We start from the raw sequence: 22,842 nt of genomic DNA on the forward strand, positions 1-22,842 counted from the left end.
GCTTCTTAAAAATAAAATTCTAATGCTAGTGATGTAATTTGTGGCTTTGAATGACTGCACACTGTCTGTAAAACAGTGTAGCATGCCTTCAGCATCTTGCCTCAGCCGAGAAAAAGAAGCAGCAGCTGCTTGCTAAGGATCCGGATCAAAGCTATTGATAATGGCCTAAAGAATAAAACAGTATTTATATGGATGATGCAGGCAGTGGCTGAAACCAGAAGATTAAGAGATCTGAAAAGCGGATAACTTTCTGCCATATTTCCCGCACCAATGTTTGCCTCTTCCTCCCATTCTGAAGTGACAGAAAGGGAATATGAGCAAGTGGATTCTTCACCAACACAGCTCAGGTTATTATTATTTTTACTTTTTTATTGCACTTACTAGTTGTTGTTGTTGTTTTTTTACAAAAAGTAACTCAAAGTGACTTACAAAAGAATACAGAGAATAAAAGCAGCATTAAGCTAAAACGGAATACAAACTTTAAAGGCAGGTCTAACATATCTAACCCACTGAAAAGGCCAGATATACCTAAAACACTCCAAATTAAGGGCCGAAAGCCTGGCTAAAAAGAAAGGTTTTTGCCTGGTGCCTAAAGATGGGTAGTAATTGTGCCAGGCATACCTCCCTAGGGAGAGCATTCATAAGCAGCAAGCCAATTCTGAAAAGGCCTCTTCTCGAGTCACAACCCTCTTCCTCTCCTTGGATGCTAACCACAGGATTGGTTCATGTGCAGAAAGGTGGTCCTTGAGGTATTGGGGTTCTGAGCCACATAAAGCTTTATATGTCAGAAGCAGCATTGAATTGAGCCCAGAAACTAATTGGTAGCCACTGTAGTCATGACAGAATTGGTTTTATGTATTTGGGCCATCTTGCCCTAGTCAGTAATCTGGCCACTGAATTCTGCGACAAGCCTTGTGTATTGTAAACCACTGATGTTTTAATATTCAGTAAAACAGAATGTTTGTATTTGTGGGATTAAACAACTGAGGAATATTTCCCCCACCAAGTACATTTGTTTTATTTATTTTTGAATAAAATGAGATGTTTTCTGCCATAGCATAAACATTCTTTCATTGAATTAACATTTCTTGCGGAATACAGTCTTCAATTACTTAGGCAGAATCTGCTGGCTAGTTCTAACATCACGAAGCATTCTGAGCAGCTCAAAAGGATGCGTGGCCCTGCTCTTGCATTTTTTATTTTTAAGTAAATTATTTTTTGCTAATCATAATAGCATATACAAAATACTCCAAAACAGCATGATGCCATCAATAAATTCAACCTAATTCAACAGCTTGCCTTTTAGAGATAAGGAGGGATGGGGAGGAAGCACCAAATAAAAATAAAATGATGAGATTAAAAGAAAGCAGGGGAACAAATGAGTAGGAGTACTAACATACCAAATTGGTTCAAGTTCAAATTTCAAATCATCATAAAGTAAATGTCTGCACCAATTTCCCATATTGCTCATGGTATTTTATAAATAATAATAGGACATAAAGGCCATATAGTTTGTTAATAATAAATGCTTGTATTTGTGTTCATTAAGGTGGGCTACTCGTTAAAGAACTAAGCAACTAGTCTGAAGTTTGTTAGCTTTGAAAACTGATAAAATTATTTGCTTTTAATAATCCCATGTACAGTTTGCATCACCACCCTGCTTTTTCAGATATCTTCGCCTAATTTGTTATTTAACCTATCCCGGGTTCTTTCTGCTTGCTGAGAACCTTCATGGAATCTCTACTTTAGGACCATATGTTAGCTATCTAAGCCAGCCATAACTGAACAAATGCTGGTGGTGAGGTCCTGGCAACTTGTTGCTGATTTGTGTGAACCAAACTGTGGTTTCAAAACGTCTATTGTCATTTGATGAGCTGCCAAGTTGCACATCCCTGACAATTTTTCTTGTATGGCCACCAGCCAGTTTGGGTTGTATCATGCACATGCTGATATGTTTTGCAACCTTTACGTTAGTGCTTGTTGTCTCTTCCTTATCAGTGTTCACGCAAAACTTAAGATTCGTGATGAACAGGAATATGAGGATATCTGCAATGTGGGACATTGTTCCACATGCTCTGTCTATTCAAGATCACTTAATAAGGAATTATAATCATACAGCAATTTTTAATTTAACATATCAGATAAAGTAACCAACGAGCAATTCTTTCCTGCCATGGGCCATCTCTCCTAGGTACAGTACTTGTATGTAGATGCATCATTTTTTTCCTTCTGTGAAATGTTGGAGGGTTTGAGTGTATCTTTTTGATTATGTTTTCCACCATAAATATCAATGAATAGTAGTTTTAAAAGAGAGTGGTCCTATTTTTTTTTAAATAGCTACATGTATTTATTACTAGCATCTTTTTTCTAACCTTCATAAAAATATTTTTCGTTAAAGGCTTTGTGAAGCAGGAAATATAGTCATTCCATTGTGCTAATTGGAATCAGGTTCCCCCCTGTATACTGTCTTACCTATGCCTGGTATAGCAAGGTCCACTGTCAGCATAAAAGCTTGTCCTAGACTGGTTCCAGAAGTCCTAGTCTCCTGACACTAATTCACCTTCATCCTTCTGTCACCCACGCAGAAAAGAAAGGTGGAATACAGGTTTTAGAACAACTTGGAACTTTTTGCAGTGGCTCTGTTCTGGTACCTTGCAGCGTGAGTGCTGTTATAAATAATGAATTGTGAATCTTCAGCTTAATCCCACCGAGAAGACCACAGGGCTGCCAAATGTTCCACTTACTGTACAAGCAGAGCAAAGCAGTTCTATATTTGGATATTTATAAATATAGACCCAAATTAAAATCAAATCATTTCCACCTTTCCTGCTGTCGTCAACAGTATAACCTGTGTGACTAGTTGTTGTGTTTTGTTTTCATGGAAAGTTGCTCCAAGGATCACTGGACGTTCTCATTACAGTACTATCTTCCTCTCTTCTAGAGGACCATCTCCGGAAAGCAGCCATCGTGGGAAAAGGCAGAGATTGTTCAGTTAATGTGGGGACAGTTGATTGTGTATTAGTCATATAGCACATTTTATATCATCTGGTGCACTTAAGGCAGACCTGTAATACAGACCAACATCATCATTCCCATAGTGCAGATGAGGGCCTAAGGCAATAGTAGCTTGCCTAAGTCCTCCTGATGTATTTTTGACTGAAGTCATATTTTTATTGGGCATCACAGTTCACCTTTTTAGCCAATAGGCCCATTGAAGATGAAAAACCACTTCACAGCTTGTCCCACCAGTGGTGCAGTTAGCAGCAGTTTAGCTTCTGTGGAAAACTGGTCTGGTAGCAAGACCTAAGCAGACAAAAAAAAATAAGTTTAAGAAACTGCATTTTGCAAAAATGAATTGCTTTGCGTCTGACTTAGGGACATTTGCAACAAGAACAGTCCGTGAAAATACAACCATATCTAAATATGTGTGTAGATTGGTCTGTATCTCCAAATGCCAGTGTTCTACTCTCTTTCAGTTATACTATTTTATAATACTCAACTCATTGTTAAGTGGTGATTTGCTTAAGGCTTTCCATAAAGAGTTTGTGACTGGGATGGAGCAATGATTGGAAACCAGCTGTAATGGTCCATGCACACAAGTGGCTTAAATTGATGTGCAAGGTGAATGTGAATAATTCAATTGACTAGATTTTCCCAATTGTCTGGCACCCCAAGCAGAAGCCTCCTCTGGTAGGTCTATCTCAAATTTGCCCTATTTGGCCATTCTTTTCTCAAAGCCAAAGTATTCAAGGTTTCGTACTTAAGCCCTTCAGACGGTTAGCAGATTATAATAGTTAGAAAATCAGGATTGGCTGCTGCTTCTCCCTCTTGCAAATGAGAAATACCACTCCTGAAGTATGCTCTACTTTCTGCATTTTATATGCAACTTTTTCCTCACTCTTGCTCTTAAATGCCAGTTCTTGACTTTTGCCTCCATAAAGATGTCTGTTCTCTGCTGAGGGCTTCCATCGTTCTTGCCCTTGTTATGTGCATTTATGAGAGAGGCCAGCATAAAAGGTTGTCACTGTGTTGTGTTACTAACTTGCCAGTGATTTATGCACTTCTCTACCATCTTGCCCTTCCTGAGTCTGCTGCACGGTCTGTAGGACATATCTCAAGCCAAGCCAAATTGGCAGCCATAAATTTCCATCTCTGCTGAGCCCAGCAGCAGTAGGCATCCGTTCACTGTGGCATCCTTGGGCCATCTGCTCCAGGTTGTATCCCTTCCACATACCGCTTTTTAAGGCACTATGGATGTGGAGGGTGGGGAAAATAGATGAGACTGATTAGTGCCAAATAATGTGATTCATTTTGCATGAGCACCTCAACTTTTGGCATGACATTTTTGGTAACAATATCAGAGAAGGTTATATAATGCTTTCTGTTATAATTATTTTACATTCTACTATTGCTTAACATTTTGTCTGATTTCAAGTGTAGGGTTAATAGACATAAACAGACATTAGGCTACTTCACTGATCTATTATTGGCTAAGGAATGGGAAAGTGTCCAGATCATATGTATAAGCTGTTGATTATCTCAAGGGTCAATAACAGTTCTCAAAATGGAGTTTGTTGTGGCAGCTGATGCTTTGTCAAAACAGTTCTCGTAATTTGGAGCTGGAATGGAAGAGTGAAAGAGAAATACTGCTTTTATTTTATTTCTCTGTGCAATTGTCAAGCTTTTGTGGATGATGATGATGACTATTATTATTATTATTATTATTACTACATTTATACCCCACCCATCTGGCTGGGTTTTCCCAGCCACTCTGGGCGGCTTAGATTATATCTAAAAACATAAAACATCAAGCGTTAAAAACCTCCCGATTCAGGGCTGCCTTCAGATGTCTTCTAAAAGTTGTGTAATTCTTTATCTCCTTGACATCTGAAGGGAGGGTGTTCCACAGAGAGGGTGCCACTACCGAGAAGGCCCTATTTGCAGATAGGAAGCATCTACTCTGGACTGAGTGAGGCTCAGAGCAAGGGCTTTTGCAAATCTGAGAGGTCATTGGGGTGTAGTAGTTAGAGCAGGATGGGAACCTCCAGCCCATGGGTTCAGTAAGGCCCACCAGGGGCCCTAATGTGCCCCACAAGGGCATTTCCTGCAATCATGCCCTTCTATGCCTGGCATCGTATGCTGTCAGGTGTGGGACAGTTAAAGCTCCAGCTGTTAACGTAAAATCAGGAGCCTTCAGGTGTACTTCCAGTGATCTTTGGCAAGCTGAGCCGTTACCTTTTAAATTTGGCACCAAACACAAGGCCAACTGGGGTTGGTTCCATTCAGGAGCTCCTAGTAGGAGTGATGCAGAACTTAAGGGAAGCTCTTCAACCCTGTTTTTAGAGTCTGACTTACCATCTGAAAAGGTGTACTAAACTATCTAGCAGTCTCATGCTTATGAGCAAGGCAATAATACCTAGCTTAATAGAACACGTTGACATGTCTAGAATCTGAGGAGAACACAATAAAGCATAAACAGTGAATAGAAGACATATCTGGAATAAGAAAGCTTATGTAGTTAGTAGATTTCTACAGTTCCACTATTGCATGACATCTCATCTGTTCACCAATTGGAGTGCTCTCTTGTTTGTTTGGTGATATCAGTACCCGCTATTAAAATAATGACTGTGGTGAAGAACTTCCCTTCACCCCTGGATTCCCTCTGCCAGTGATGGCAGATGGAGCTCTGACAGCATAGGGCATTCTTTTCCCCCATAGTTGGTCATGGGGAAGCTCTGCTGGGTTGTAGCCAAGATTTGTTCAACATACCACTGTTTTGCTACCACTTTACTTGGGCATTTGCCCATGAAAACCCCTATGAATCACTGTCACATTCTTTTCTACCTTGATTTGCTTGTGCCTCTGAAGAGGTCCTTAGCCATATTTCCTATTTTCGGTCCTTCAAAAGATCATGGGCATGTAGGGGCTGTCTTGCCAAAATGTTTCTCTAGTCCCAGGAGCCTATTTGGGGATCTCGTCCGGGAAAACATGCGAGGGCGTCGCAGCCCTGGTGGCAGGGAGCCATTCCCGGGCATTTAAGAGGAGCAACTGCTTGGCCCAACAGACTGATCATCGTAAGGGGATAAAAGATGAGGTCATGTGGGAAAGTGGTGTAGCTGAACTGAAAGGAATGTACGATCAAGAAGAAGCCAAGCCAAGATTATTGCTGTGTACAGTCATCTGCACCTGTGACTGTGGAGGTGGGGGGTTGTGACGCCGCTGAACAGTTCAAACACAAAAGATTACAGGAATCCTCTTTTGCTTTCTTTCCCCTTCTTCCCCCGTCTCTACCAGCAGCCAGTCATCTAGCCCGTGTGTAGTTAATCTTTGAGAAACCTGAAAAACCTCTTGTACAAGGAAGTAATTTGCAGTTTGCTGTGGATGACCAACTGCTGATAAATACAGGTTCCAATGGGGTGAGGAGGAAAACAATAGTTTTCTTTCTCCTATTGCTGATTACCACAGGCTGTTAATTCCTTTCCTGTATGTTCTCTAGGAACATAGGAGGTGAAGGCACTGAGAGAGACCATCCGTACATCTGCTCAGTGCAGCCAGAGTGGTGCCCTCCAAATATTTTGGACTACAACTCCCACCATCCCTAGCCATTGACCAACCTGGCTGGGGCTGATGAATGTTGAAATCCAAAACAAAATACCATGTTGGCTATACCGGGTCTACACTGATTGGCAGCCACTCTCCAGGGCTTCAGACAGAGGATATTCCTAGCTAGATCATGGGACCTTCTGCAGTTGCTCTGCCACCTAGCTGCAGTCCTTTTGTCACATTCTGTTCCATTGAATGAAAGCCGTGGCCTGCCACATGCATGAACACAAATGTGCTGTCCTCACTCCACCTCACGGTGATTTTCGGTTGCTCTGCTTTATGCGGTGAGACCACATTACCATAAAATCAACTTCAAGTAGCTGTTTCTGGCTTGAGCTCTAGGAAGTTCTAGGAAGAGGAAACCCAATGTTTATGGTTCTAAATTGTCAATCTAATCATTATGTTAATAGTGTCAGAAGGCCCAGGCACTGTCTCAAATCATAAACCAGAGGCACCAGCTCCTTATTTTGTATGCTCTGTGGTTCAGAGAAGAAAACTCCAGGCCCTAATGGGAGAGGGGGAGATTTTTAATGCTGAGAACTACATGGACTGCAGTCCAGCCACGCAAAAGCCAGAGATTTCCACACTCAGACACCACACTACACAAGCAAGCAGCATTAAATTGCTTAGACCAGGGGTCAGCAAACTTTTTCAGCAGAGGGCCAGTCCACTGTCCCTCAGACCTTGTGGGGGGCCAGACTGTATTTTGAAAAAAAATATGAACAAATTCCTATGCCCCACAAATAACCCAGAGATGCATTTTAAATAAAAGCACACATTCTACTCATGTAAAAACACGCTGATTCCCGGACCGTCTGTGGGCCGGATTTAGAAGATGATTGGGCCACATCCAGCCCCCGGGCCTAACTTAGTTTGGGGACCCCTGGCTTAGACATTGCCTTGAGTCCTTTTGCAAGGAAGGTGTGTAGTAAAGCCAATGAGGGAGGCAGCCTGGGGGCAAATAGAGATTCATGGAGGGCCACGTTTGGGTCCCTGGCCTGAGGTTCCTGCTGTAAGTACTTCCTGGAAATAGTTGCAGCAGGATGCTGCAGCTGGGTGCTGAGAAGTGGATTTGCTGAATCCGTAAGTCAAGATTTCGCCCCTCCTTCCTCTGATAGTGAGCACTAACAATAAAATAATAGGGAATGGACCGTCAGCGGATGTCAGTCTAATTTTATCTGGGGGCTGAGAAGAAAAAAAGGTGGGGGCAGAAAGCAAGAGAGAACGAAAGTATCCCATCTTCTTTGGGCTCTGGTCCTGCCCACTGCTGGTTCCTGCACCATCCAGTGCTAGCATGTAGTGCAGACAGATTACTCCCAAAGAAATGTAGCCGTTAACAGGAAAATAGTTCACCACCGCTGTTCTAATGATATAGACTCTATATTATAGAGAACCATTGTAGACTAATATGATCTAGGGGACAGAAAGTCAGGTTTAGTTTTGGGAAACCCAGCCTGTGTAATGTTCATTAGGCGGCCTTGGACAAGTCATTCTTTTGTATCGTGCCCAAATGAAATTGGTGGTGCTTGCATATTTGGGACTAGGGGTTTAACTGAGAGGCAAATGAAAGTTTAAGTGTGTGTATTTCCCCCCCCCCTTGAAAATGAGACATGATTAGGAGAGCATAAATGTAGAACTAGGGCTCCCTAAGTGACAGAGAGCAAGTGTAGGGGCTTGTGACAAGGTTAACATAGTTAGGCAATAAAATTATTTTAGTAGCAGTATTCTGAATTTATTGAAGAGGGGTAATATGTCAGCAGGAAAGGTCAACAAGGCAGAAGCAAAGGCCTGGCAAAGTTGTAGGTACAGAGGGGAGCGCTCGAATTGGAGAACAGCCTTTACCAAAGGTGTCATGAATTTTGAAAGCACGTGAACTCAGGATGAAACGAGCTAAGAAGAAGGCACGTTTGGCAAATCCTCACTGTGATCAACTCCTATCCTATGTCCCCACTGTGGAAGGACGTGTGGCTCCAGAATTGGTCTCTAGTCATTTACAGACACACTGTTAACACCATGTTCATGAAATCACAATTGAAGTATTTAATAACTTTTTGAATTACAATTTACAAATTTGGCTGGATTATCTGCTACTGTCCTTTTGCATTCTGGCAACTTGGGAACTTGTTTGAGTGGTGAGGTAAAAAATGGTAAGAATAAATGTTTTAGCTGCCTTTAAAGTAAACTTTTATAGAATGATATGCCTGTGTATGTGTGAAAGATTCTATATATGTAGGCGAGACTGTGTATATGTTAGCACACATGAGGAAGAATTCTAATTAGAAGAAAAGAACAAGGAGTTTAGTATGGATGAGCTGTGTTTATGCAGTCTTACAAAGCCAAGCCAATTGTAGGATTTATAATGTCACCACATTTTCTTCCTCTGCAGAAGTGGCATCCATATTAGTAATAAAGAGTGACATGTTTTCAAGAGAAAGAAGGACATCCATTATCTTGGTTTTGTGAGCCTTGCAGCAGCTTGAACTGTGTTTGAGACTGCGTTAAATGCCATGTGAATGGAGAAAACTGGATAGTATTGCTGTTACAGAGTAGTATACACCAGATGTCAATTCTTATAATGAATGTAGAGCAAAGTTATCATGTTAGAGCAATGTAAATAAGGTAGAAACGTATGGGAAGTATTGGTCAAATGACCATTTTGAGACTCAGTTGTGTGGTTGCTGCAATACCATTTCGCTCTCAAGCCCTATTAAGTGATAAGGGAGGAAATGGAGCTCGTGTACCACCTCAGCCAAGAGCTCTGCTTTGTACTGTGTTCTGCTTGATCAAATTCAGCAATGTCTTCTAATCCTAAAACATTTCCTCTGCTTCGTGACTCCTGCTTCCTCAGGCAAACACCTTGGGGACTGGAGAGAATAGCTAATTCCGGAGGTGGTGATGTGCCTGGAGTTTTCCTCTTTTGATGTCCTCAGGTGTTCCCAAGGACTTCTGGGGCTCTTTGAGCTCATTCTCAGGTTGCCTTCCTGCCCTGTTGGGTGCTACCTACCTCTTCAAAGAGCTGCTGCTGCTTAGTTATATATGATGATCAAAAACCTTTAAAATAGTTGCTGCGTTGCTGCACTGTCCATATTCAGCATTGAAGAGGAGGGGAGTCACCGCTGAAAACGCAAAAGCTCCATCAAAGGTTCAGAATCCAATAGTCAGATGGAAACCTTTTGAGTTTGTTTTTTAATTGATCCCTGCCTTGTGAAGCTGTGTTTGTTCCCTGGATGGAACTAAAAGGTTGTGGCCTCAGTAATATCATTTTTTAAAAAAAAGGAAAACAGGTGTCTGTTATGGGAATATAGGCAAAGCTACTGAATCTCTTTAACAGTAACAGATACCTGTAAGTTTCATTGTTAGTAGTCTGAAGAAGTGACATAGTAACTCACTTTTACTAACCAGTCCAGAATGAGGGCTGCATCTCATGCTCACTTGCTTTTTTTTTTTTTAACCATTTCTGTCCCACTTTTGACCACCAGGCAGCTCACGTAATAAATAATAATTAAAATACTACTGGAAAGGGTTCTAAAACAAAAAATCAATGTTACCAATAAATCCACAGTGAAATTAAAACTTAAATCAGAGACTCAGAACGTAGCTGAAACCTGCCAAAAAAACCATGTAATGGACAAAAATTAACTAGACATTGAGAGGTCAGCAACGACTTACCAGAGCTGCCCTATATGCGAGGTTGACTTACAAATCTTCGACACAGAGAGGCACATGTCCACACAGATTGTTAACAATAACAAACCTCTAGTAACACAAAATATAATAAAACAGCTGGATTTTATTAATATGTTACTAGAGGCATGTTGCCTCCATCAATGATACATGCAGATTTGCAGCTCTTTGTATAATAGCCCCAGAATCTGAACCCCACACATAAAAACCTCCTAAAAATTATAATAGTAATACTTCTGGAGATTTGGGGATTGAATATTTGGATCTACTCACAAATCCAAGGGCTATTCTAACACACTGTGGTAGTTAGGAATTTGAGCCATCTTTGGACTACATTCTTCCCTTAAATGGACTGTGCCAAGGTGATCGTCATTGTTGATGGTGTCTTAGGAAGGCATTTGACTTAAGCCTTTGCAAATGTCTCCCAAGCGTCTCATATTATGAGGAATGTTAAACCTTTGGCAAAGTCCTCAGCTTTCTAAATTCTGAAGGGTCTGAAAGATAGAAACAAACAAAATCATTCTCAGCGGACCTTAAAGCTAGTGGAAACCCAGTAAAGCACAGATGAATGTATACCAAGAACATCAGTGAGCAGGGCCAACCCATGGAGGAGATTAGATCAGATGGCCCAGAGAATGAAATCACATGATGTGGTTCAGCTGCTGAATCTAAAGGGGTCTGGGCTGAGAAGTAACGGGATAAACCACCATCTGGTAATCATATATAAGTTTTAAGGTGGTTTGCCAGACCTAACACAGACCAGTTTAGGTTCAGCAATATGGCTTCAGTCCATGCCCTGGGACTGCTGCACTCAGGAGTCACTGAGAATGGAACTCATAGTAGGACTCTAACCCTATGCAGGGTCATGTGCATAGTCAAAATCAGAAGTAGCATTTTTTCCCTATCACAGACCTTTTTATGACTATAATAAATAGGAAGAACTATCTCATTGTCTGAAGAGGTCATTTCCTGTTTTACAACACGACGCTTTTCCTAATTGTCCCCAAGGATAGGGGAGAGAGAGAGCTGCCCATAAATATCAGTGGAGAAATTAAACAAACTAATGCAGTTGAGAATGGGCACAAGTTTATCTTTCCCCTTGCCCAAAAACTCGGAGGGGGAGACACCCCAAAACATCCCAGTGAGGGCTGAGCACAGTCAAAGGGCAGGGAGTTCTGATTGGTTGAAAGAGCAGGAGAAGGTGGCTGGAATGCAGTGAAAAGATTCCTGAAGAGAAGCACTCCACACTGAAGTATTTTGTTGTAGGGCCCCAGTTGGTGGGTGGGAGTGGGTGGTTTGTGTTGTTGTTTTTAAAAGCCATATGCAGCCTTCCATATAGACTTAAGGCAGATTGCATTAAAAGACAGTACAGTGGTACCCCGCAAGACGAAATTAATTCGTTCCGCAAGACTTTTCGACTTGCGGAAATTTCGTCTTGCGAGGCACCGTTTCCCATAGGAACGCATTAAAATTTAATTAATGCGTTCCTATGGGAAAAAAAGTCCGGGGGCCCCTTCCGACCGTCACCGGAGCCTCGCCGCGCCGTGTTTTAAAGCTACAGGGAGCGAACAGCAGCACTGCTGTTCGCTCCTTGCAGCTTTAAAACGTGGCGCGATGAGGCTCCGGTGGGGAGAGGCGGCGTCGGATCGCGCACGGCCATCCAAAATGGCGGCGCGATCCCACTCCGCCCCCCGCGCACCGGAGCCTCGTCGCGCCGTGTTTTAAAGCTGCAGGGAGCCAACAGCAGCACTCCTGTTCGCTCCCTGCAGCTTTAAAACGCGGTGCCGCGCCATTACAGGGAGCTGTAAAGGCTTACCTTTTTCTCCGGTCGGGAGGGGTGTTGTGCATCGCATCCATCTTGGATCGACTGTGCATGTCTGGAGATCGCAGACATGCACAGTCGATCCAAGATGGATCGGGTCCATCTTGGATCGACTGTGCATGTCTGGAGATCGCAGACATGCACAGTCGATCCAAGATGGACGCGATGCACAACACCCCTCCCGACCGGAGAAAAAGGTAAGCCTTTACAGCTCCCTGTAATGGCGCGGCACCGCGTTTTAAAGCTGCAGGGAGCGAACAGGAGTGCTGCTGTTGGCTCCCTGCAGCTTTAAAACACGGCGCGACGAGGCTCCGGTGCGCGGGGGGGCGGAGTGGGATCGCGCCGCCATTTTGGATGGCCGTGCGCGATCCGACGCCGCCCCCCCGCGCACCGGATCCGCGTCGCGCAGCATTTTAAAGCTGCAAGGAGCGAACAGCAGCACTCCCTGCAGCTTTAAAACACGGCGGGGCAAGGCTCCGGGGGGTGGGGGGGGATCGCGCCGCCATTTTGGATGGCCGTGCGCGATCCGACGACGCCCCCGCGCACCGGATCCGCGCCGCGCCGCGTTTTAAAGCTGCAAGGAGCGAACAGCAGCACTCCCTGCAGCTTTAAAACACGGCGGGGCAAGGCTCCGGGGGGCGGGGGGGATCGCGCCGCCATTTTGGATGGCCATGCGCGATCTGACGCCGCCCCCGCGCACCGGATCCGCGTCACGCAGCGTTTTAAAGCTGCAAGGAGCGAACAGCAGCACTCCCTGCAGCTTTAAAACACGGCGGGGCAAGGATCCGGTGCTTACAGTGGTACCTCGCCAGACGAATTCGTCTTGCGAAAAAGAGCCATAGACGAATTCGTCTCGCGAGTCAACTAAAAACTCGCAAAACCCTTTCGTTTTGCGAGTTTTTCGTTGTGCGAGGCATTCGTCTTGCGGGGTACCACTGTAAAACTAGCTAAAATAAGACAATAATAAACTTTTGTCAGCATTCAAAGGTTAGCTGCATTTAAAAGTAAACCCTGTCTAATTTATTATCGAAGGATTACAGAGTTTGTTACTTTAAAACCAAATGTTCTCGTTCACTTTTTAGTGTGTGGAATGTGGGTGGGTGGGATCCACCACATTGTTAGGAGGTGAGTCGACCTATGCGTGGACAGAAATAGGCCCTACTGAATTAAATGGGGTGAGTGTGCATATAATGGTAGCCTGAGGATGCAAGTGTATTCATGTCTACAGAGAAGTAAGTCCAATTGAGGCTGCAGTCCTGTACCCAGTTACTTAAGAGTAAGCTCCAAACAACTCAATAGGACTTAAGCTTTGAGTAGATATTGTGTGTTGTAAGTAGTGTATTCTGAACATTAATTTGTAAGTGTAAGAATGAATAGAAATGAGCAACAACCTTTTGTTTTTCCTTCAAAGACGTTCAAAATTCACAGACATTGAGGTGATGCAACATACCTGGTCTGATTCTAAATTAGGGAAGTGTTTGGCCATATATAAAAGAAATACTAATTGTAAGCTACCAGTTCCACACCCAGGGTTAATTATAACGTGTGTGTGTGTGTGTGAGAGAGAGAGAGAGAGAGAGAGAGAGAGAGAGAGAGAGAGACATGCATCATACATTACAAAATATGCTTACAAATCTGTGCAGTGTTTTGTACTACACAGGAAGAAAGAGAATGTAGAAAAAGGATTTGCTGTTACTGCCAATGATCTGCATTGCTGTGTTGCCATTGGCTGCAATAAAAAGCCCAGAGGTTGCAGACTAGAAGTGTTGAGGGTTGGATTCCATTCTTGATTTACCGTAGATATCCAGTGTTGCAATGATCTTGAATAAGTCAAAGGTATTTATAAATAACTGTGGGATTGTGGCTGTCATATTGTCAAAGCATGTTTCTGAAGCAAAGTGTAGAAAGCATTCCATTGAAGTGAATGGTTGTAATGCCAGCTGTGGCCTTGCAAGATGGTGCTGGCTGCCCATCTGTTGTTGTCTGGAATCTTCATCTGACAAATGAAGGGATAGTTTTGTTTCCTTACTTCATGGGGTCAGGGGGAATGGAGCTACAAGCACCAGACAGCAGGTCAAAGATATTTGTGCATGTTGTACAAAGATATCAGCTTCACAGAAATACTAGGTGCTTGTATTTTCAGTGTGGGTTCAGCTGTCACTGTGCAATAGGTGCAAAAGTATTCGCAAAACAGCCTGACAATATGGAAGCACAGATGAATGACGTAGAGGAGAAATATGTGCCCAGAAAATGTGTTTATCATGTTCTGCTTGACACACAACAAATTACATAATGTCTCAAGAGTATTGTTAATTCTAGGCATTTAATTCCTTCGTCTAACATATTACTAAACGCTAAAATCTTCGTCATGTGTGTGTGTGTATACACATAGATAAAGATGTATAATTTTACTTGATGTCATTTGTAATGTCACCCTCTCAAAACCTGCCCTTGTACATATCTGCTTTCAATTTATGTTCAAAGTATACAGAAAGTCTCCTGTACTAATCTTGTCCAACTTTGAAGCCACATAGCTCATCCATGAGGCTGTCAGACATGAGTAGTTGCAGATGTCAGTGCAGCAGTGGCAGGAGGCCAAGAAGATGGATTAAGGCTTAGTCAGTAAAAAAAATACATGCCAGCACATCTGAGACACAAGCATTGCAGCACCTCATAAGGAAAATGTGTCGTGACAAGAAATCGATAACCTCTTGGAGGCAATTGGTTTATGAAATATTTTTGATTAATTATGCTGAAGCATGTTTGGCAATGTAGCTTGATCCAGCATTAGTTTAATGCTTTTTACATGAAGCAGTGTTGTAACTGGTCTTGTAAGTCAAACAATATAGTTTAAGTCAGCCTTTAAAGTTTCACGGCATAGATTTTAAAATGTCCCTACAGCAGACTTAATTGCATATATTGGTGGTTGTCGTTTTCACTGATCAATCAAAACAACATTCATTTTACCAGAAACAAGAGCAAAATAAAATTAGAACAAGCTTGTTTGTATCTGGAGTGAAGATGCTGTAATGTATCACGCAGGATCTGTAATAGATCAGGCAGGATTAACAATATGTTAATTCATAAGACTTTACATGATTATCCTTTTAAATGGAGAGGATGCTATTTAAATAACATTTTAGACATCATTCAAAATAAATTTAGAATCAGGATTGCTGATTTTACTGATAATGTGTGACATTCACCTATTTGTGAGGGTTTCTTGTGATTTAAGAAACAAAATCTCAGAGCTATATAGCAATTTAGAAAAACTGCTGCTGAAAAATACACACACACACACACACACACACACAGTCGCGTTAGGTCCAGTCGCGGACGACTCTGGGGTTGCAGCGCTTATCTCGCTCTATAGGCCGAGGGAGCCGGCATTTGTCCGCAGACAGCTTCCAGGTCATGTGGCCAGCATGCCTAAGCTGCTTCTGGCGAACCAGAGCAGTGCACGAAAATTCCGCTTACCTTCCTGCCAGAGTGGTACCTATTTATCTACTTGCACTTTGACGTGCTTTTGAACTGCTAGGTGGGCAGGAGCAGGGACCGAGAAACGGGAGCTCACCCGTCACAGGGATTTGAACCGCTGACCTTCTGATCGGCAAGCCCTAGGCTCTGTGGTTTAACCCACAGCACCACCCGCGTCCCTATATATATATGTAGACATACATATATGTATATATATAGTATCGTATACCATGGCTCTGATCCAGAAAGCTTTGTGTGCAGCACCATACTGTGTACGTGCTGTGGCACACAGATGTCTCCTTGCAGAAAAGGTGAAGTTCCTAAAATTAAAGATAAAGATACCTCCCTGCCATGGCTTCCCTGGCAACAGCACTCAGTGACACCAGTTTTCTTCCTTCTAATAGGCACTACCCATAGCAACTGCTTTGGGAAAGTGCCAAAGATTGAACTGGAGCAAAACACAAAGTAGTATGTGAAATACAGCAGCGACTTTTTCTCTCCTCCCCCTTCTCCATCTTGCCAGAAGAGGTAGCATTATCTCTGAAACACTGGTCTTTAGTCCTTGTCTTCGCAACTATCCTCTCCTGAGACATTAGGAAGCTGCCATAACTGAAGAACTAATTAGGAGAAGCTGGAGCCACAAACTGACACCCTTTCATAACCTTAAGCATACCTTATCTCTCAGCACATCTACTGCAATTGACAGCTGTTCTTAGGATGTCATTTTTGTTTAGAGAAGATGCTCAGAAAGTTGGAGTAATTTCAATCTGTTTTAGTATTTTAACCTTTGTATGTTTTAAAGTATGGCTGTGAATTTTTATTGATTTTATTATTTTATATTTTTGTAAACCGCTTTGAGATTTTTTTTAACAATCAGCAGCATATAAATTTTATGAAATAAATAAATAAAACAAATAATATTGGCATAAATCATGAAGACCTATTTCCATCTTGGCAGAAGCAATCTGATTTCTGTCAGCAACTTGGTTTTGAAAACTAATTCTGATATATGAAAGGCTCTCGAAATAGCAAGTTAAGGTCAAGTTTTTCTTTTAAAACTTCAGTTGCAAAAATTCCGCTCTGTCCACTACACTTAACAATATTTTTGATCTCATTCCACTGGCATTTTGTTTGGATATATAATGTAAGTGCGGAGAAAATTATCTGGTCCTTAATATCGCTAAGACCAAGGAACTGGTAGTGGACTACAGGGGGGAAAAGGCGGACATTCAGCCCTTGTATATTGGTGGGAACCAGGTGGAGAGGGTGGCTGTATTCAAGTTTCTGGGTGTTACTATCGAGCAGGGCATGACCTGGAGCGCTAATACCATTGCTCTGGTAAAGAAGACACAGCAGAGACTTTATTTCCTCAGACTTTTAAAGAAGAACAATCTGAGTGAGAGACTGCTGGTGTCCTTCTATCGAGGCAGCATAGAGAGCATTCTTACATACAGTATCTGTGCTTGGTTTGCCAGTTGCACAGTCACCGATAGGAAAATGCTCCAGAAGGTCATAACCAAAGCCCAATAGATTATCGGTCATCCTCTCCCATATTTGGATGAACTATATAGCTCCCGTTGTCTCAAAAAAAGCAAACAACATTTTACAGGATTCATCTCATCATGGATATAGTCTGTTTGCATGGTTGCCTTCGGGCAAGAGATATAGAACAATTAAATCAAGAACGAATAGACTAAAAACAATTTTTATCCAAGACCTGTAACTATTTTAAATTCTGTAACCAAATGATAGGATCTTGGGGAGTCATGATGGATGGTATGTATGTGTATGTATGTGTGGCTGTAAATGTATAAATGCATATATGTGGCTGTAAATGTGGGATGGCATTCAATTTCGTTGTACTATGTACAATGACAATAAAGTATCTATCTAAGTCAAAAGCACAAATCCATAAAAATTGGACACAGATTTAACTGTGTTGATACAATTTTTCTTCTGTATGTCTCCAAGTGTGCATAAAGTGTTTTTCACAAGCGATGGAGACACACCTTTAACATCTCATGGTGTAGTGGTCTACACTTGTGAACAATTGAAGGTGTAGTTCAGGAGTGGAAAATCTCAGGCCCAGAACACAAATACAGCCCTCCAGCCTCTCATTCCTGTCCTTGCCCACACCCCAAAAGTGCAAAACATCGGGCCCACAGCTGTAATTAGGCCTACCAGACATACTGATTTTAGGCTGCCCACCATTTTGGTCAGGCCACACCCACCGTCCTTAACACCTGATGTCACAGTATGTCATACTGGGGCTTGGGCAAAAGGGGCTTTGTAGGCACTGTCAATCAGCTGTTGGGAAATACTTGAGAAGCATTCACACCCTTTTTTGTTTTCAAACCTCATGGGTAAAAATGAGTCACCTGACATAACTGTGATATCAAGTAACTTGGCCACCCAGGGGGTATGGAGATAAAGATTTGGCCGACCAGCCAGATGCCATCCGTGACTCTGCCTTACATCTGGAATGCCCCCTTTATCTCTAATGATTATTCTTGCTTGCCTGCATGCAGGATAGAGAGGGGGGTGGGAGTGTGTGTAAAAACTAGCAATTTACATTGACTGCTCTGCCAGCTTTTGCCTCTGGCTCCACCAACCAGTAGCACATGGCTCCTGGAAAAGCTCCCCTGCCCTGATGTAGTTTAACATTTTCAAAATATTCATTCTTAAATTGATTGACCCAACTGGAAAGTGGTTATTGTGGTTGCACTAAGCATTAGTACAGTCTTTATATCCCCAATGAACAGAGTCAGTACTCAATAGGGACCTTAAACATTTAAATATAACCATAGTGCTCCGCTTGCTGTTTCTGATTGATGGCCTCTCCTGGGGCCTAACTAAATGTTATGTTAAATGTATCGCTTGCAGAGATGCCAGTAGATTTATATATGTATATATTGCGCCTCTAATCCTGGGTGCAGAAGGATTTCTGTTAGTTTAACCCTTCCCTCTCGTGTTGTGATCACATCAAAAACCACACCCCTGCTTCCCCCATGGTAGTTAGCCATGGGTGGGGGGATAGTTGCCAGTGGGGGCATCATTTTTATTGTTTACTGCAGCATGAGGGTGATTTTGGCACAGACACTGCAAAACCTCCCCTCCCTGCATGCTGATGGAAATTGAGGGAGCCCATAGTGACATTCCCAATGTCAACAGTGAACTTTATGGCTGAGTGGGGATTTGAACCTGGGCCTCTCCCTATCCTAGCCTGACAACCTAACCCAGGGGTCAGCAAACTTACCGAGTGCGCACATGCTATTTCCGGCGCACTTCCGGGTCAGAGGAGCACCGGAAATAGCTTGTGCACATGTGCACGGGCCTCCTCCGACCCAGATGTGCACCAGAAATAACGTGTGCGCATGAGCACAAGCTATTTCCAGTGTTCTCCAACCCAGAAGTGTGCAGCCGCGCCGGTAAGAGCGGGCAGCGGGTGGTGGGGGTCGCCACGGGCTGGATAAATTAGTCCCTCGGGCCTTATCCAGCCCGCGGGCCTTAGTTTGGGGACCTCTGACCTAACCACTACAACCAGGACAGGCATTGTCTTGTTCCTGTCTCACAGTGGTGCTCACAGGGCAAGGCATGTGAGTTATAGCAGCACCAAGGATAGCTCCTAGTGAGCAACTTGCTCTGACAAAGGTTAAAAATGTACTGAGACCTTTAGAGTCTGGTCCACCTCTCCTAACTTCACCTTCTTTTGTGCAACTAAAGGGTCTCTTAAAGGGCCATCCTCTTGATTGAAGATAAGCACTTATCATATGTGCTCCATGGCCTACTGCCTGGTGTGCAGTCTGTAGGGAAGAAGCACATGGGTGCCAGTAAAGGTCCTGGCTCTCATCCTGTGGGCCCTGTTGCTGTGAGATTTGGCTCAGTGGTCTCCAGCTCAGTGTCCTGGCCACTCCTGGGCTCTGGGATTACAACAGACACCTTGATTTGCAGAAGTGTTCCCTGATGTGCCACATGACCTTCCTTTTGAATACACTTCTTTGCCCAAGCTAATGAGTAAAGTGGAGACCAAATAGGCTCAATGCATGGCCTGATTAATATGGTAGTGGAGTGCAGCACTGGTGTGGGATCTTCTGTATGATCCAAACATCCTACATGATTTCATTCATTAGTGGAACAGCGTACATTGTACATATTTGGAGAAGTGACGGCCATTGATGTCATACATGAACTGGGGCTAAGGTTCACTTACATATACCATCAACATTTGATGGTTGCAATTTGAACTTTTCATCTTGCCTCGTCACCTCATGCTTAATGTTTTACACTTTACACATTCAGCCGCAAGTCAAGAGTCTTTGGATTAAGTAGGTTTGTGATCTAATTATCTGGGTTGTCTTTACTACAAGAAATAAGAAAAAATACCTATTCTATATCAGCTATTGCACGGCAGACATCATATTTGACAGAAACTGTAACGACAGTATTTTAGGAAAGGTTTCCCCACCGCCACCTCTTATTTTCAGTTTTTAATTTTGGCCCCTTAGCAAAGATAGCAGATGTATTCTAGCATACATTGCTTTTGGGCAATCACCTCCCGTTTCAGTGAGATTTCTGCAAGTCCCTTTGAAATGGCCAGCAGTTGCAGTGCAGTAGTGGTTGCTGACTTGTGCCCATTGCCACAGCTGCAGGTGCACTGTATGTGGTTGCACCTTATGTATTGTTTTGCCAAAGCAGCAGTGAAGAGCAAAGAGTGATCTACTATGCCACTCTGTTTATTTCAGATTTAGTGTATCCTCCGTAGCTATAACACTGCGGAAGAGAGGAGGTTGCATTAAAAAAGGAAGTGTTGCTAAATACCCACAAAGCATTAACCTCCTACATCGATTTAATTTGTTATCTCTGATTCCTGTGTTTTCCAAGTCATCGTCACAACACTGGCCTTTACTTAGATAATGTACTGCTAACACCCATGAACTATGCAATAATAATTAATGAAGTGCTTGCGGCTACTGCAGAGAGTGCATCCTGTGTCTCAGTTAACGGTAATAATCCTCCATAAAAGGATGAGTGCTACTACCAGGACTCTTATCCTCAGCGGGGTTCAGACTTACTCATGGATTCCCATTAACTAGACACCCACTTTGAATATCCTGCTTTTCCATTATAGATATAGGTATCATCCGTCTCACGAAACACGTTCTTCTCAATAACAGTTTCATATCGTGAAAGTTTTACCAACAGTACTTCTGCAGTAGTATCACTTTTTTAAAAACCCAGAGATGGCTAGATTGACACGGTTATGTGTAACATATTGCAGATTCACACTGCACCTGTTTCCTAAAACTTGCAGAAATTATTATATTTTGGGTGGAACAGACTGTTGCAAGAAAACCCTTAACTATTGCTATGCCATGTTTCTTTTTGTCTTCTTCCCAGCCAAGTGTGTTATAATAGCACAGGTGTCTTTTAAAGCTCTTCTGTTGAAAAATCATCAGCATAAGGTATAAGACAGCATGTGACGTAATGCCCACATGCTGTGCATTTTGCCTTCCCCGCGGCATGAGAGATGAGAGCAGAGAAATGCACAATCTAATGGCATACTATCAGGGGTTGTCCTTTGCAAATGGCTATGTTCACACATAACTTTGGCCTTGGTAACCCATATGAATAGGGGTTGTGTGCTGGTGCATGTAGCCTGAGCACTCCTGCCTTGCTCTTCCATTTTCATGATCATGTCAGCAAACTACTAGGTGGAGAGCTTGACGTGGTGTCTGGTCGTAGGATCACACTTCGTTTCACCCTAATAAGCACATGGTTGTTAAATCAAAAACAATCACAATTTAAGGTGCAGGTGGGTAGCCGTGTTGGTCTGCCATAGTCGAAACAATAGAAAATTCTTTCCAGTAGCACCTTAGAGCAGTGTTTTTCAACCACTGTTCTGTGGCACACTAGTGTGCCGCGAGATGTTGCCTGGTGTGCCGTGGGAAAATTACTTTATATATAGTCAGTATAGGCACAGAGTTAAATTTTTTAACATTTTCTAATGGTGGTGTGCCTCGTGATTTTTTTCATGAAACAAGTGTGCCTTTGCCCAAAAAAGGTTGAAAAACACTGCCTTAGAGACCAACTGAGTTTGTTCTTGGTATGAGCTTTCGTGTGCATGCACGATTCAGATACACTGAAACAGAAGTCCATTTTGTTTCTATTTTGTTTCAACAATTTAAGGTGGTTAGGGATTGTGGATGTGCTGGGGTAAAACAAATCACAATCCCAGTTTAGGCTGTTGTGCTAAATCTACTCACGCAAAGGGAGGAGCAAAGTAGGACCATTCAGTCTGCTTGCAGTAGCATGCAGTTCATGCGCACTGTAGCTTATTAAACCATAGTTTTATGGTCTAGAGTTATGTGCAAATGGGGCCATTGGTGGGAAGAAGAAAGAATTGAATGGTAGCAGTAACTGCTAAGCAGTTCCATGTTTCTTCTAATAGCTAGCTCCACCCTTTGCATATAATGTTCTTTTCCCAATAAGTCCACCATTATTGGTTTACTATTCAGTTAACATCCTGATCACAGCTTGCATGCATCTACCGTAAATGCGTAGATTTATGCTGATTCTGCCCTATTAGCTGTGAACCTGAAACCATAAAATATAGCTCAGCAGGAATCAAGTTTCTCCTCTGCCAGAGGACAGACTGACTGTTCCTGTTTTATTGAAAATGTTGATCGAAGCAGCCTTTTTCTAGGTAAGCTTAAAAAAGAAATATGTCTTTGAAAATCTTCTGCCACATCCTAAAAAGATGTTGGACATTATCCAGTTAAAGTTAAGCACTTCTGGGGCTGGAATCCTAAACGCTAAGGAGTAATCCCTATTGACCACAGTGAAACTTACTTCAGCTGAAACGCAACAGAATTGTGCTGTATCCCATTAATTTCAGTGGAAGAGTTAAGCCTTGCCGTTCAGCTGGAATTGAAGAATGGAAATTGTTAAGTTTAGTTGTAAAGTGCTCATTACTTATAGATTATCCTAGAAATATTCGATAATATTTTTATTAATGGACATTTGGAAAGTTCTTGCATGAACTGTTTTCTACCATTTTGTTTTCATCCTAGCATACAACCGTTTTGCCTTTTATATTAATTGAGATGAGAACAACACATCATGAATATCCCAGCAGGACCTGTGGATTGGTTGCTGTATGCACCTTTTCAGTTGGCTACATATTGTGGTAAGAGATACATTTTCACATTGTGAAATCTGATTATCTATTTCATTGTGGACATAACCATGGATATACA

General features: G+C 42.5%; 1 protein-coding gene across 1 annotated transcript in view; it reads left to right on the forward strand.

Moving 5' to 3' along the window:
- The window catches only part of AIG1 (androgen induced 1), an 82,496-nt gene that overhangs the window by 46,853 nt on the left and 12,801 nt on the right, over nucleotides 1–22,842 (forward strand). Inside the window, exon 4 of the mRNA XM_033143914.1 lies at nucleotides 22,657–22,772. Coding sequence (XP_032999805.1) covers nucleotides 22,657–22,772 — 116 coding nt within the window. The remainder of the gene's footprint in view (nucleotides 1–22,656; nucleotides 22,773–22,842) is intronic.

The sequence above is a fragment of the Lacerta agilis genome, chromosome 3 (assembly GCF_009819535.1).
Source record: "Lacerta agilis isolate rLacAgi1 chromosome 3, rLacAgi1.pri, whole genome shotgun sequence".
Lineage (NCBI taxonomy): Eukaryota > Metazoa > Chordata > Lepidosauria > Squamata > Lacertidae > Lacerta > Lacerta agilis.